We start from the raw sequence: 11,578 nt of genomic DNA, 5'->3' as shown, positions 1-11,578 counted from the left end.
GTTAAATCTACAGCAATGCATCATATTCTATAAGATCAACATAGGTTTGTAGCATCACTGTCCTGTGAGAAGCGCATACCTCCAAACTTTTCACAAGAAAATCAGCCTGTTACCATCTGTGTGATGATGCGTTTTCCAGCTGATCCAAGAGGGCTTTTAAATTGTTTATATAGATTACGAGGTATGAGAACACCGAATCCTTCAGTTTATCACAAACCTTCACAATCACCACATTTGGAGATACATGGTTTTCACTGGACAGGAAGTGTGAAAAATTGTAATTTGGAAAGTGACTTGTAACTAAAGCTGTCTGACAAATGCAGTGGAGTAAAAGGAGAATATTTCCCTCCGAGATGTAGCAGAATAGAAGTGTAAAGTTGCATAAAATGGACCTCCTCAGGTACAGTACAAGTACCTCAAGTTTATATTTAAGTGCAGTACTTGAGTGATTGTACTGATTCCACCACGGTCCAGTACTGATTTTGACACCTCAGCCCTGCTTAATCAGGTCAGCATCGGCACAGATCCCCTCCTGGATCATCCCTGACAGGTACCTGTGATGCTTTTTGAAAAATATGAAATGAACCATCAACCATCATCCTGCTGCTTTAGAAAATAAAACTAAATCAATGTGACCTGTTTCTTTAGATTCTCATCCTCAGCAGGAACAAACAGGTTTGGGGGCGGTAGGAAAGCTGGAAGGTGTTCAGAGATGAACTAATCTGGACAACGTGGCTCCTTTCAGGCACACCTGACACACTGGTGAATGCTCTCAGCACCACCAGTCAAAGGCTGAAGCTCTCATCATGACCCATCCTGACACATCTCAAATAAATTGTCCATGCAGCTATTTCTTGCACGCAAACAAGAGAAGACTGTATTCATCAGTGTTTTGGGGTTTTGCTGCTGGGAGCTACCACATGCGCTGCAGCACCGGCTCAGTTTGAGGACCCTGTTCGTATGGTGACACCTGGTGGACACTCTTCATCCTGATCAAGGGTGAGTCACAGCAAGGTCTAAACCCCTCCAATAAAAGAAAGAAACAGGGAAGCTTACTGCTTTCTTTAGACACATATTTGTCTTTATTTATAAAGTATGGAGCTCTGAAATGAAACTAACCACATTCATATGAAATAGGTGGTGTTTTATGATGTTTTTAATCTTCTTCGTTATGACTGTAACAGATCCAATTCACTCAACTTCAGCTAAGAAACCCAGCTATAGTTTAAAATGTCTCGGCTGTTATACCCTGCTGGATATCAGCAAACAGCTCCTTATTTAGCCTAGTCTGCATTACAAAACACGATGTCAAAAAACACGAAAAAACTGCAGTTTTAGTTAAACATGTAAAATCAGAAGTCCCACGTCACAAAATAAACTGAACTGAAAACTGAATTGCTGATAAAATCTTCACTTTCTTTTGTTTTGGTGCTTTCGCTCATCTGATTATTTTGTTGAACTACTTCTTCCACAGTCAAGAATGAACTGAATGTGAACTTTTGTTACGGCAGAAGCTGATGAAATGCAGTTAATCCCAGCTGCTCTTTTAAAAGAAACCAAATCAGCAACACTGTTGTCTGCTGTCTATCGTGATCCTCAGTAAGTTCATGTTATCAAACCTCTTCATGCTTTGAAGTCTGGGCTCCGTTAGTCTTCCTCATCCCTCGTGTGATCCATCGGGCGTGGCGGGTGTTCTCTCCTCTGCCTCACCTCCTTGGTTCTTCCTCTCCTGCCATGACTTCTTCCTCAGCTCCAGTTCAGCATCGGTGAATGAAGCCGGACCCCAATTAGTGATCCTCTGAGGTCCTTTATTGCCTGATGGACCAGGTTAAAAGAGAAGGGAAGGATATCTTTCAACATGACATGCAGAAAAAGCATCAGTGAAGTCAGAGTTGAAGTCTGCTAGTCAAGATCTTCCGCACCAAACCATTTGTTTATGGACCTGGCTTTGTGCAAGTCGAAATAAGAAAGGGCTGTTCCTGTCTACTGCTACCACAAAACTGAAGGAACACCTGTCTAAAGCATCAGACTGCACTCAGTTGGAATGGCGAGGCCATAAATACAGCACACAAAGGCAGCCATGTCCACATACTTTTGGCCATATGGTGTAAGTTGCAGCAACTAAAGGTGTTTTTGCAAATAAGGCCTTAATTGTCAGAAACTCACAGAAACACACCAAGAAGCTGCATTTCCATGGACTTAATGTGCAAAGTTCTTGAATGCTGGTTGTAAGACGTAATGCGTTATATCAAGTTATGAATTAACCAGCGATCACTAATGGAGACAGCCAGCTTCCCTACCTGGCTGGATGAGACGCACCAGCCCCTCGTGTTTGGCCACCTTGTCCTTCCAAGTCTTCGTCTTGTTTGCTGCTCGCTCAAGCTTCCTCGACACCTCCTATTCGAGATAAAGAGGAAGTGAGAGACAGAGACAGGAATCACATCACGGACACTTTGAGCAGACGTCAGCTGAGACGTGAGAAATGGGACGAAGGTTTTGACAGAGTGGACACAGTTGAGCCAGCAGGGGGAGCAGCTGCTGCTGAGACCAACCGTGAATGAATGTCTCTGACTTGATGAGTAATGATGGTTTAAAGTAAACGTGAAACATGATACAAACACACTTGCGTGTAGAAAAGAGTAGTTTTCTTCAACTAAATGGGAAAAAAAGATTAAAACTATTTCTGATGCCAAGGGACACTTTCCACGCTCTCAGCAGATTTCTAGATAAAGTCTGCCGGGGTTTTCAGATCAGTGTCGACCTCCGGATGTGTGAGCTGACCTTGTACTGCTCCAGAGCTCCGTGCCGCTCCTTCTCCAGTTGATCCAGCTGCAGCATGGCTGCCTGCAGGTCTCTCTCCTTAGCCAGCTGCTCGGCCTCCAGCTCCTGCTTCTCGGCCTCGGTCTGCGACAGCACCCTCTGCTGCTGCAGGTGCATCTGCTCCAGCTCTGTCCTCTTTGCCGCCTCCTCCTCCAGCAGCCTGAGATGGAAAACACAGCAATGATGCTTAAACTCTCTTTCAGTTGTCTATTTTACCCACTTCAATCCTATTCAGGACGAAGGCAAACGAGGAGCTGGAGCCAGAACACACAGGCAAGTGTGGAAAACATTTTCAGTCTGCAGTAAATCTGCCCTGCTTGTCTTTACAGCAGGGATCTGTGCATCTGTGTCTGCTGTGAGGGGATTTCACTCATTATTAGACCCACAGCTGGATTGATGTTATTGTGCTTATCGATTTTTGCTCTTCATCCATCTTTGCTCTGACTTACTCTGACTTTATGGGATATTTTTTCTGATCATTGACTTTGTTGTTTTTCATCCGGCGGTGTGTTCAGTTCTGTAAGTGCTTCCAGTAAAACCGTAAAAGGCTCTCAACTCGTGTCTTCGACATTTATTATAAGTGTGTTCAGCTCACTGTAAAACTGTGCATCTCCAGAGACAGAAGAATGACAATATAATCCAAACCAAGCAAAGAGAAACACTAATTACAGCCAACAGCTTGCTGACAGTGTCAAAAACTAAATATTAGCAGCTTAAAGGGGACAGCTGAGAGATGTCCTACAGAGTGAGTTCAATGTGTTAGTGAGGTATGTTGAGCCTGAAGTTGTCAGTGTCACAGAAGTGTCTCTCTTTTAACCCGGGTAGGTCCCCATGGTATCTGGTGGACTCCTGATCTACTCCAATATTCTCTATGATATATGTGACACAGATTCTCTGCTGAGGAAACGTGATAAATATGCAAAATGACTGAGCCGAGTGTCATTATTGTCCCAGAGTCATTACAGCAGCATAAACTATGCATCGCTTTTTAGACACGGGAGCCTACATGTTCTCCATTCACACATTCATTGAACACATGTCACCATCCACACACTCAAAGACTGATGAAGGCACAGAAACTACAGGCCGCTTTGGATTGTGTTTTTATGACTGGTCCTGATTTGCTGCCAGTCTGTGTCACACTGCTGGTATTGCGGCTAAAAGAACACAAATTATTAAACTGGCCTACTAGTATTTATCGCTTATAACATTCAATCAATAAATGTAATTCAGCTTACTAAAGTGATTTCAGTGCTGCTTTTTGCTGTAATATGTTTTTGGATTCTTCATTGCTCTCCATTATAATAGCCTGTTCCTCCTCACTGAAGGCGGTGACACACAAATGTCAAACGACGCACCAAACGCACCTTTTTCGGGGAACGTGCACAGAGCCTGATGAGTAAAACCTGATAACCACTGCTGTGACAGTCATTATGTCTGATGGGGCTTTTCGGTTTAGTGGAGCCAGTGAATGCAAAGAAAGCCAGACTCTGCCAAACTTGCTTCATAGTGTACCCCCTGGTCTCCACATTTCTGTGCGTGTATGTGCATGTGCATGTGCATGTGTGTCTGACACCTGGCCTGCAGCTTGCGCATGGCCTCCTCATCTTGCTTGGCCTGCCTCTCGTCCTCCAAGGCCTCCTCCAGCCGGTGGTACATGTCCTCCAGTTCCCGGACGCGCTGCAGGTACTGCTCCAGTTCACTGGACTTCTGAGCCACCTGCTCCTCCATCTGCTGACGCACCTGAATGAGTCCACACACACACACGCACACACACATACACACACACACACACACACACACACACACACACACACACACACACACACACACACACACACACACACACACACACACACACACGCGCGCACACACAGATACATAATTTTGCACATTCTCACACACAAAGAAACTGAACCAGTTTTAGCCTCCTCTACTTACCGCTTATGTGTTCTGCATGCAATGATGGAATCTGACAACTTTTCTTATCTTACAAAGGCTTTTACCTGTTTAGTCGCTGAAGTGAGGCGATGATTAATAAGTCGGTGCACTTGACACTCAGACAAAAGGTGACTCAACATCATGGGATACATCATTTTAACTTTTTTTAGCTTGTGTTTCCTGGAAGGACCGAGCCACAGACGGTGGTGACAAAACAAAAATAGAATAACATCTCGGTTCACCAGATTCGTTTGTTTTCTTTCTGAACTTTTGGCAAGACCACATGTCACCGCCACTGCCCACATGATCAGGACTACGGAGGCAGGTTGAGGGGTGCAGACTCGGGCGCAGCGGTTACCATTTTCTCTCTCTCCAGGTCCAGTCTGTAGCGATCCTGCAGGTCGACCTGAGTCTTTATCCTCATGTGCTCCTCTATCGCTGCTCTCGCCGCAGCCTCTTCCATTTTCTGTGAGGCACAAAAGAAGAAAGAGCCCAGTTTGACTGGAGGTCGCAACAGGCTACAAGACAAACTTAATAAAGAGCTCCAGGCTGGTCAAGGGGGGAGACCAGCCTGGAGGCTCTAGGTCGAATAATAGTGAAGAGGGACTTGTCTCTTTCTTTGTGTCTCCTATATTAGTAACACCAGGCTGTGCTAAGCAAGAGATCCAAACATTCAGACATGTAAAGAGAATTTCACATCATCAGTAATTGGGCATTAAAAGATAAAAGTGTTTTTGACATTTGAACAAAAGCCATCTGGCAGCATGAAAAGAGAAGTGAGAAGACAATTGTTTGCATAGTAGGTTTAAGTTCCCTTTTCAGTGTGAATGTTCTGCTGCATCATGTCTATTTTTTAAAATCAATTGGGCATTTAAGTTATTTTAAGACAATATATGCAAAAAGGAAACTGGACTGAAAGTCTTAGCATTTCTTACTGGAAATGGAGTTATATCAACCCTTAGGTCACTGATAAGAGTTCAGTGCTCTGGCACATCTGCAGAATTATGGTAAACATCAGAAGAAGACAAGAAATGCTGTTTTCTGAATGGAAAATAAAAAAGAAAAAGGCAAAAACTCTCCATGAGATCTGGGTGTGTGTGTTGTCATTGAGAGCCAAGATGTCCAGTGTTGTGTCAGACTGCATTGTATTTAAAACAATTACAAAAAAGTACATTTAGGTCACAGGAAACGGGAACACTAAAATCCCGTCAAAATGTTTCGTCTGCGCTCCTTTTTCATGAAACTAAAAAAAACGTTCACTGAAGGCGACATGACTTGACAAGGACTCCTGTGTGTGATGTTACTGTTAGTGTTTTTGTCTGGACGATCGTGGAGCAGTACCTTCCTCATAGACTCCAGCTGCCTCTGTTTGCTCTCATTGGCCACCTGGAGCTGCTTCATCTTCTCTTCCAGGTCCTCCTCCTCCGCCTGCTGCCTCTGCCGGAGCTCCCTGCGCCTCAGCCGGGCCTCGCGGTGCGGAGACGGCAGCCCCAACCTGAGCAGCTGGATGCACGTTTGAGTAGCTGCCACGAGATGGAGTGAGAGGGGAATCACAATCTGACTAAAGACGCACTGTTGAGTCAGGAAGCATGACGTTTAAAAATCTGACAAAGATGAAGAAACCAGTGGAAAATGAAAGTACCTTGAATCCATTCCTGCTTTTTCTTTTTATCTGATGCACTGATCTCGAAGCTTTTATCGGTGCACTTGATAATAAACAGGCATTTCTTTCCTTCTTTATCCGGCAGAGACTGCAGGAGAGAAAACACGATGGCGTTACTGTCAGTCACATCGTGCCAAATGTACGAAACCATGCAGGTTTATTAAAAATACATGTGAACCTCCACGCAGCAGTTTGTGTCCAGGATGATGTCCCCTCTCTTCTCCACTAGATCCTCACAGACGTAGTATGACAGCGAGTTGGGTCGAAGGACAAACCAGCGCTCAGTCCAGTTCTTCCTTATGTGGCCTTTTTTCATCATGTAGCCCTTCAGGACACAGTGTGGAGACGAACAAAGACTCAGAGTCACTATTCTGACATGATCGCTTTGATTTACATATTACACATAACAAGTTGCTTCTTCTCTTATCTAATTGCACATTGTTTACTGAAAAACAAAAAATAGATTAAAAGTTTTTTTCCTGTTTTTAGCCCTGAGTGATGTCTGCTGGGTTGAGGCTGCCTGTACAGTACATGCAGTAACTGTAGATGAAAACTGAGGTGAAAAAAGCTCAAAAAACACTCAGTGCTGCTCGTAAAGCATACTGTGGGCAAGCTGTAACTGCAAAAGTGTGCATGGAGGGATGAATATGGGATACCTGTCCAAACAGTACATGAGAGGTCGATGTGCTGTCTCACCTGCTTTAGCACATCCAGTATGAGTTCCTGAAAGACCTCATTGATGCCCATGGACAGGGTATGGCGGTCCAGGCCCTTGCTGAAGTAACCCATCCCCAACAGTTCAATCAGCTCCCAGGCAGTCAGGCAGTTCTTTGTGTTCAGATGCAGCTTGTAATCTGCAAACTTATCCTCACTGTCTCCGCTCCCCATGGCCTCCGTCAGCTTTCTCAGGAAGTAATCAATCTAAGGAGATGGACAGACAAAAGAGCTTAAAAACATGTTTGCTTGAGGGGACAATTAAAAATGTTCCTCTTCTTTACCCCGCGGAAAACAACTGTGAGGATCTTCCTCACCTCTTCAGTAATGATGACGAGTGGGTATTTATCTTCTGACAGAAAGTTGAAAATACACCAGACTTTGAAAGCATCATCATCTGAGATGAGCAGCTGCCGATTGCCAATGTTTTTCTTGTAACACAGTGTCCAGCACATCTTGTTGAACTCCAGTACGTCAAACTCCTGCTGTACCTGGGAATGAAAATGCACCATTCAGTCAGAGTCAAAGTCAAACTGGTCAGCACCAGTGAGCACAGTGTGTTTACAAATGCTAAGCCGGAGGCTGGTGTTTGTCTCCTTTCAAAACCTCAAGTCTGCAGGATGTGAGGTACAAACCTGATGTAATTAAAGGCCTCATTTTTATTCAAGTCAGAGCCTGCAGGAAGAAAGCAGGAAAACAGCTTCCAAGTGAAACTCAAGCAGTTTACTGACATGAGAGTCAGTGTTATAACACTTGAACCGATGTGTTTACAATGTATGACACTGTGCTCACAAAGCTGCAGGCAAGAATCCCCCTTTTCCAAAGAGTGTATAAAGAGGCCGTCCGCAAATCTACAAACTCAATACATTTAGTGAACTACCAACAAATACATAAAAGACAAATCACATAATTTCTTTGGGTGCAACAAAGAGCTGCTAACCATTTCCTCTGCTACACACCAAACAAGGCCACGATTAGTCATCCTATGTGTCATACAGTCTCCAAGAGAGAAGTGTGTGTTGGTGTTTTTCTTCTGATTCTATTTTCATGAAACTGTCATGCTAGTTACCTTTTTCAGACTTTAAGTCTTAAAAAAAAGCCTTTCCCTGCAATCAGTTTACTGCTAACCAAGGTAGCCATTCTGCTAGCTGCATAAGGCTAATGTGTGGCTGATACAACATTTTAATGAACTTAATTCACTGCTGGGCCACCTGTTGTGTATTTCCACTTTTCCTCTTGTGGACCGTGTGTTACTCTAATTATCCGTTTTTACAATATCTTTGGCGTAACTCTTGTTCGTGCAGCCTTTTTCTGATTTGTAATCACTGTCACTGGTTTGCATGTCCAACGCTGTTTTCAGTTTCACAATCGCTTCCAGTGAAGACCTCAACTTCTGTCTTTAACCTTTACTGTAAGTGTGTTTAGACCACTGCATAGGTACATGCAGAGTGAGAGCTGAATTAAAAAACAACTGATTTTTGTTATTGGTACTGAAAATAGAAATAGAATTGAAAAAAATGTCAAATGATGCCCAGCTCTAGTTATCATTTTGGCAAATGATAGTGTGCTGGATGGATTAAAAACATAAGACTCTCCTGCAGCTACTTCAGCACCTTTGTCCCCACCTTGTCAAGAATGAACATGTTGAGGTACGGCATGTAGCCCTGTTTGGACAAAGGGCCTTTATTATCATCTTTGAAATGCTCCTCAAGGGCCACAGGGTCGTGAGGGATCTTCATCACCGTGCACAGATTGTGAGACAGCACCTAAAAAAAACACAATGTGAATGTGAATGAGATACGACCATAACACATGAACACTGCAGGTCAGAGGTCATACACAGAATAAACTCACACATTAGACACGTTACTATACAGTTACACATCCCTGAAAAATGAATGTATATGTATTGTTAAATTAAAGATGAAGCTCATGATCAGTCTCACAGTTTTCACATGCAAAACGCAGTCGCTGGTATTTACAGGCATCACCGGCCAAGTATTACTTCAGTTCTTGAGGGTGAACTTTCATTTCAGGTTTAAGGTTCTTTCTTCTTGTTTGTTCAGCTGCAATAATGGAGGATAATAACCAGAAGTTCCTTTTAACTGTACAGCACTGTAGCTCTACTTCACATCAACGAGGGGAGACTGGATTCTAATAAAATCCACATGTAAACAGTTTCCTCTGACAGTCCGAAGTGTGGTGGTAGATGGTGGACAGTTAGCTTTACACCAGCTATCACAGTGAGATAAAGACCATAAATACATCTCCAAAAATAGGGTCTTTCCTGGCCACTCTGCAGTGCTGAGAGAGCATATGTGAGTGATGAAAAACCCTGCAGGATCCTTGAAGTCAGACTGTGTCTTTGTCAGGCTGGGCACATAGACATCAGAGCCAGCAGGCAAACAAACTCAGGCCCAGGCTGTCATACAGCAAAACACCATGTCTCTCTGGCCTTTGCCTCAGTAAAACGCCCTGTAACACATTTTTCCATTTCTTTGACAACAGAAGTGGATTAAACATGCTTAAACGTTCAGCCGTCTACGTACTGCAGGCAAAAGTACCAATAGGACAATATAAAATTAGCCTACAAGTAAAAATCCAGCATTCAAATTTTTAAGCAAAAATAAACAGGTATTAGTTTCAGTATTGTGGTATTATTATCAGTGAAATGCACTTAAAAGTATCAAAAGTATATGAATTAATTTTGTTGACTGACGCTTTTTAAATAACTTATAGTTACATAATCTGCATTGCTGTATTATAAAGGAGTAACAACAGGCTACGTCATATTTTAGCAGCATAACTGAATCTGGAAAAGCAGTGGGAACTAGTTTACTATAAAATGTTTGCAGTGGTAAAAAGTCCAATATTTTCCTCTGAAATGAAGAATATGCAGGGGTAGAAGAAGTATTCAGATCCTTTGCTTTTGTAAAAGCAAAACCTCACTTTAGTAGAAGTATGCAGGTATTATCAGCAAGATCTATTTAAAGTATCAAAAGTAAAAGTAGGGCTGCACGGTGGAGCAGCAGGTAGTGCGCGTGCCTCACAGCAAGAAGGTTGCCGGTTTGATCCCCGGGTCAGGCGGGGCCTTTCTGTGTGAAGTTTACATGTTCTTCCCGTGCATGCATGGGTTCTCTCTGGGTACTCCGGCTTCCTCCCACAGACCAAAAACATGCTCATTAGGTTAACTGATGACTCTAAATTGTCCGTAGGTGTGAGTGTGAGTGTGAATGTTTGTTTGTCCTTACATGTTGCCCTGCAATCGGCTGGCGACCAGCTCAGGGTGTACCCTGCCTCTCGCCCATTGTAGCTGGGATAGGCTCCAGTCCCCCGCAACCCCGAAAGGGATAGGCGGTATAGATAATGGATGGATGGAAAAGTAAAAGTAGTCATTGTGCAGTAAAATGCTCCCTGTCAGTGTTTTACTATCATATCTGATGCTTTTGGATTAATATCACTGTTGCATGTTCATCTTATTGCCGTAGATGTTTAAATTTAAGATAATCTGAACTATTTTATGCACTGGCTAGTTTAACCAACAATAAAGCATCACAGTGTATGACATCAGCATTTGTTTGTAGTGTGGCTGTCCTGTGAAAGTCAACCTCTCATGAGCTCAGGAGATCAGCCTGTTTCCAGCTTTGTGATGGTGCATTTTCCAGCTGATCCAAGAGGCCTTTTAAACAGATGATTAAAAGTCATTATCCTCAATGCATAAAGGACCACTTCATCCTTCATCACCACATGAGGAGATACATGGTTTGCACCGGACATGAAGAGTACAAACACAATCAGTCGCCTGTCCATCAAATGAGTTCACACGAACTGTGAAACGTGACGGTGGCAACGAAACAAGTGACGGATGAAGCTGTTCATTTGAAACGTCCACTGTTAACGTTACACACGCACGTTACAGCTGGGATTTAAAGCAACGGGTCATGACGTGTACACACACACACACACACACACACACACACACACACACACACACACACACACACACACACACACACGTGAAACGCACCTTTAATTGAGATTTGGAAACTTTTCCACGTTGATCCACGTCCAGCGCTGTGAATGCGTGCCATATGGATTTCAAAAGCTCCTCTCGAAGCCACATATTGTCTCTCAGCGGCACCAGAAGGAGGTCTGTCCGTCCGTCTGTCTATCTGTGTGTCAGGGTTGAGTGTGTGCGGTTTTAACACAGACGAGAAGTCGGTCGCAGCTGGGACAAGTGTGATGACAGCGCCACGTGACGTTCACTTCATGTAGCTTCATCATTTGAAGGCAGTTCACTGTGAGGAAGTATTCAGAGCCTTTACTTCAGTAAAAGTATTAATACCTCACCATCAAAATACGCCAACAATTACAGGTCCTGCATTGAAAAGGCAACTAGCACTTATACCATGAACCATTATGCATCATTAGGTGATTATT

General features: G+C 43.5%; 1 protein-coding gene across 1 annotated transcript; it reads right to left on the bottom strand.

The window, feature by feature from the left end:
* Window positions 1-1,066: 1,066 nt before the first annotated feature.
* On the bottom strand, window positions 1,067-11,321 carry LOC139331026 (switch-associated protein 70-like). The gene is made up of 12 exons (XM_070962272.1): window positions 11,166-11,321; window positions 8,764-8,904; window positions 7,456-7,629; window positions 7,121-7,345; window positions 6,603-6,749; window positions 6,404-6,512; window positions 6,103-6,284; window positions 5,120-5,227; window positions 4,397-4,563; window positions 2,782-2,980; window positions 2,301-2,397; window positions 1,067-1,815 (listed from the first exon to the last, which is right to left on the bottom strand). Exons 1-12 carry the CDS (start codon window positions 11,259-11,261, stop codon window positions 1,658-1,660), a joined length of 1,803 nt encoding a protein of 600 aa, XP_070818373.1. The 5' UTR covers window positions 11,262-11,321; the 3' UTR covers window positions 1,067-1,657.
* Window positions 11,322-11,578: the final 257 nt, after the last annotated feature.

Source organism: Chaetodon trifascialis, chromosome 1, assembly GCF_039877785.1.
Source record: "Chaetodon trifascialis isolate fChaTrf1 chromosome 1, fChaTrf1.hap1, whole genome shotgun sequence".
Taxonomy (NCBI): Eukaryota; Metazoa; Chordata; class Actinopteri; order Chaetodontiformes; family Chaetodontidae; genus Chaetodon; species Chaetodon trifascialis.
Note: the sequence above shows the minus strand (reverse complement) of the source record. Positions and strands in the feature narration are given on the sequence as shown.